Source organism: Suncus etruscus, chromosome 14 (genome assembly GCF_024139225.1).
Source record: "Suncus etruscus isolate mSunEtr1 chromosome 14, mSunEtr1.pri.cur, whole genome shotgun sequence".
NCBI lineage: Eukaryota > Metazoa > Chordata > Mammalia > Eulipotyphla > Soricidae > Suncus > Suncus etruscus.
This window is the reverse complement of record NC_064861.1, coordinates 92116807-92121060: the sequence shown is the minus strand read 5'-3', so window position 1 is coordinate 92121060 and position 4254 is coordinate 92116807. Positions and strand designations below refer to the sequence as shown.

The window sequence follows — 4254 nt, the reverse complement described above, 5'->3', positions numbered from 1 at the left end:
TTGAGGGAGTGGAGAGAGAACCAACTTTGGCCACTTGGCTGGGATCCCCCAGAAAACGACATCAAGACTGGGAGCCAGAACAAAGCAGAGATGGCACTGGCCTTGCACACGACTGACCCGGTTTCGAGTCCCAGCATTCCATAGAATCCCCTGAGCACCAGAATCCTGAATGCAGAGCCAGGCGTAACCTCTGAGCACCTCCAGATGTGGCCCCCAAAACAAAACCAGAAAGCAGCGAACATCACCCAGAATCTTAGTTCAACCCCGACCCGCACAATTGATCCATGGCTCCCGGAAGTGCCAACTTCCTTCACCAGGGGAAAGTTGCTGCCTGGCCCTACTCCACCACTGAAACCACCCTATGAAAGAATCTTGGACACCAGTCCTTGCATCTGAAATGGTTCAGAATGCTGGCCCCACAGCCTGTTGCAACTCAGGAATTGGGTGGGGATCAGGGTCGGGGTGGTTCTCAGGAGAGGATAGTGAATGCAGAGAAATGAAGGTCCAGGATGTCCTTGGCAAGGATCCTGGATACGGCAGAACCTCACCAGCTAGATGAGATCCCATCAACTCTCTGCTCTGGCCTGATCCCTCCAGACGGGGGTGCCCTGGGAGAGGGAGGTAGGCAGCTCGGATCATGGGGGCAGGCTGAGCGCCAGGGTGGGTGTAAGTACCTGTGAGCTGGCCGCCCCCTCTCCTGCCTCGGCCCAACCTTCCTCCATGGCCTCTTCTTCGTCCTCTTCCTGCTGGCAGCAATTCAGAGCAAGTTCATTCTCGTAACAGAAAGCAGCGAGCGAGCCCGGGAAACTGGACTTGGGGCTGTGCGACGCTTGCTGGGCACGCTGGTCCAGCTCTTTGGCGCTGCACACTGGTGTCCCCGGGACCTCGTAGGTGCGGTGGAAGTGGCGGTAGTCGACTTCGTACTGGGAGCCTCGCTGGAACAGGACGGGCTCGAAGCGGTGGCCCCAGAGCAGCTCGCTGGGGAGGTAGGAGGAGCGGCACTGGGTGGTCATGGCCGTGGCCTCCACCATCCCCTCCAAGATCACCACCAGCTCGAAGTCGGCGCGGGCCAGCTCGGCGCGGCCCAGCTCGTACAGGGGACTGGCCGCGTCGATCTCGTGTACGATGGTGATGGGCGACACGAGGAAGATGCGGTCCGTGCCGCCGTCGAAGCCCACGTCCACGTCCTGGTGGTCCAGGGGGATGTACTCGCCCTCGGGAGTCACTCGAGGCTGCGGTGGAAGGGGACAGGGCAGAGTGAATGGAGATGGAGGTGATGGGGAGAAAAAGGAAGAGACAGACAGACAGACCCAGGGAAGGTGTGCAGATAAAAATCAGAGGGAACCAAGCCAGAACGGTAGCACAGCAGGGATGGGGTTTGCCTTGCATATGGCTGACCCTGGTTTGATCCCCACCTTCCGTAAGATCCCCTGAGCCTGCCAGGAGTGATCCCTGAGTGCAGAGCCAGGCCAGGATGATGATGACCTCCCAACCCAGCAAACCCAACAAAAACAGCGCCATCATGCCCTGGAACCTTTCCATCTGGGAGTATTTCCCCCCCCTGCCCTCGGGGGTTTTCTGGGAATTGTAGTTTCAGGCCTTTAGAGGCGAGGCACCGTTTTGGTCCAGGTTTCCCACAGACCCACAGGGTTCCCGACCTCCAGGAAGATTGGGCCACTTTAGGGCTCTCTTGCACTTTTGGTCAGACACACTCTCCCTCGCTCTCATTTACTCTCCAGTATCTTCTCCCTGTTTTTCCTTCTCCATGTCTCTCTTATGCTCAGTGTCTCTCCCTCTCACTTCTCCCCGTCTTATTTGTCTCTCCCTTCCATCTTGTCTCTTCCTCCACCTCATTTCTGCCCCCTCTGCTTCATTTCTCTCCTGTCGCACCTCTCTCTCTCTCTCATTTTCTTTCTTTTTTCTTTTTTTGGTTTTTGGGTCACACCCGGCGTTGCTCAGGGGTGACTCCTGGCTGTCTGCTCAGAAATAGCTCCTGGCAGGCACGGGGGACCATATGGGACACCGGGATTCGAACCAACCACCTTTGGTCCTGGATCGGCTGCTTGCAAGGCAAACGCTGCTGTGCTATCTCTCCAGGCCCTCATTTTCTCTTCCCTCCATCTCATCTTCTCTCCGTCTCATTTCTCTTTCCCTGTCACTCTTCTCTCCCCTCTGCCTCACGTCTGTCCTAGCTCATTTCTCTTCTGCCTGTCAATTCTCTGTCCTCTGCCTCATGTTGGCCTCCCTGTCATTCTGCCCCTCTCCCGGTCTCATCTCTCTCCCGTCTCACTTCTCTCTCCCGTCCACCTCATTTCTCCCTCCCTGTCACTCTCTCCCCCTCCGCCTCCTTTCTCCGTCCCTGTCATTCTTCTCTCCCCTCTGCCTCACGTCTGTCCTAGCTCATTTCTCTTGTGCCTGTCAATTTTCTGTCCTGTACCTCATGTTGGCCTCCCTGTCATTCTGCCCCTCTCCCGGTCTCATTTCTCTCCTGTCTCACTTCTCCACCACATTTCTGCCCCCTCTGCTTCATTTTTCTCCTGTCGCCTCTCTCTCTCTCTCTCTCTCTCTCTCTCTCTCTCTCTCTCTCTCTCTCTCTCTCTCTCTCTCTCTTTCTCTTCCCTCCATCTCATCTTCTCTCCGTCTCATTTCTCTTTCCCTGTCAGTTTTCTCTCCCCTCTGCCTCACGTCTGTCCTAGCTCATTTCTCTTGTGCCTGTCAATTCTCTGTCCTGTACCTCATGTTGGCCTCCCTGTCATTCTGCCCCTCTCCCGGTCTCACCTGTCTCTTCCGTCCACCTCATTTCTCCCTCCCTGTCACTCCCCCCCTCCGCCTCCTTTCTGTCCATCTCTGTCCCCTGCGCCTAACGTCTCGCTCCCGTCCTTTCCGACCCCTCGTCCCGCCGGTCACCTGCAGCAGCTGCGCGCGGACGTGCGCCTCGACGAGGTGGCTGCGGCGCAGGTTGCCGACGCGCCACATGAGGCAGAGGCGGCGGTCGCGCAGCGCCACGACGGCGCAGCGGCTGAAGAGCAGCGTCTCGTTGCGGCGCTTGGGCTGCGCCAGCTTGGCCATCACGGCGCCCGCCACGAAGGCGTCCAGCACGCAGCCCGCCAGGCACTGCAGCACCACGGCGGCCACGGCGGCCGGGCACTCGTCCGTCACGCTGCGCACGCCGTAGCCGATGCTCGTCTGCGTCTCGAGCGCCAGCAGGAAGGCGGCCAGGAAGCTGGCCACGTGCGAGAAGCAGGGCGCGGCGGGCGGCGGCGCGGCCAGGTCGCCGTGCAGCGACGCGATGAGCCAGAAGGCCAGGCCGAAGAGCAGCCAGCACGCCAGGAACGAGCCCGAGAAGAGCAGCCCGAGCCAGCGCCAGCGCACGTCCACGCACGTCGTGAACAGGTCGCTCAGGTAGCGCGCGCCCACGCCGCCCGCGTGCACGAAGCGCACGTTGCAGCGCCCGTCCTTGCGCACCAGCCGCCGCGGGCCCGCGCCCGCGCCCGGCTCCCGGACCCCCGGCCCGCCGTCCGGCCCCGGCCCCGGCCCCAGCCCGGCCTCCTCGTCCGCCTCCAGCGCGCCGCCGCCGCGCGCGCGGCGCCAGGCCCCCGCCAGGCCCACCATCGGGCCTACTGGGGGCCGGGGCGCCCCGACCTGCGGGGGCAAGCAAGCAAGGAAGGAGGATCAGTTCTCGGACGAAGGGACCCGGGTTCCGTCCCCGGCATCCCTAGGGTCCCAACCCACACCCGAGCCTGCCGGGAGTGTGGCCCCAACGGGAGGACACACACAAAGAAGGAACTCGGGGACCACTGGGGGCCGGGGGACCCCGACCTGCGGGGAGCGAGGAGGGAAGAAGGATCCGTTCTTGGAGGAAGGGATCCAGGTTCCGTTCCAGGCCTCCCTAGGGTCATACCCCCCACCGAGCCTGCCGGGAGTGTGGCCCCAACGGGAGAACACACACAGAAGGAAGGGACTCGGGGACCACGGGGTCCAGGCCCATTGGGCTTGCTGGGAGCAAAGAAGGAAGGCTCAGTTCTTAGGTGAAGGGGCCCAGATTCCATCCCAGGCATCCCTAGGGTTATCCCCACCCCGAGCCTGCCGGGACTATAGCCTCAACGTGAGAACACACACAGAAAGAAGGAACACGGGGGCCTACTGGGGACCGGAGGACCCCGACCTGCGGGAACAAGCAAGGAAGGCTGGCTCAGTTCTCGGAGGAAGGGACCCAGGTTGCGTCCCCGGCATCCCTAGGGTCCTACCCCCCAC

The 4254-nt window shown here is 61.4% G+C and overlaps 1 protein-coding gene across 1 annotated transcript; it reads right to left on the bottom strand.

The window, feature by feature from the left end:
- Positions 1-474: 474 nt before the first annotated feature.
- KCNJ14 (potassium inwardly rectifying channel subfamily J member 14) lies at positions 475-3525 on the bottom strand (the record flags this gene model as incomplete). Its single annotated transcript, XM_049787553.1, has 2 exons — positions 475-1232; positions 2908-3525. Coding segments are annotated over 2 exons (1215 nt in total), but the record flags the coding sequence as incomplete, so codon positions are not given.
- Between the last annotated feature and the right edge of the window lie 729 nt (positions 3526-4254).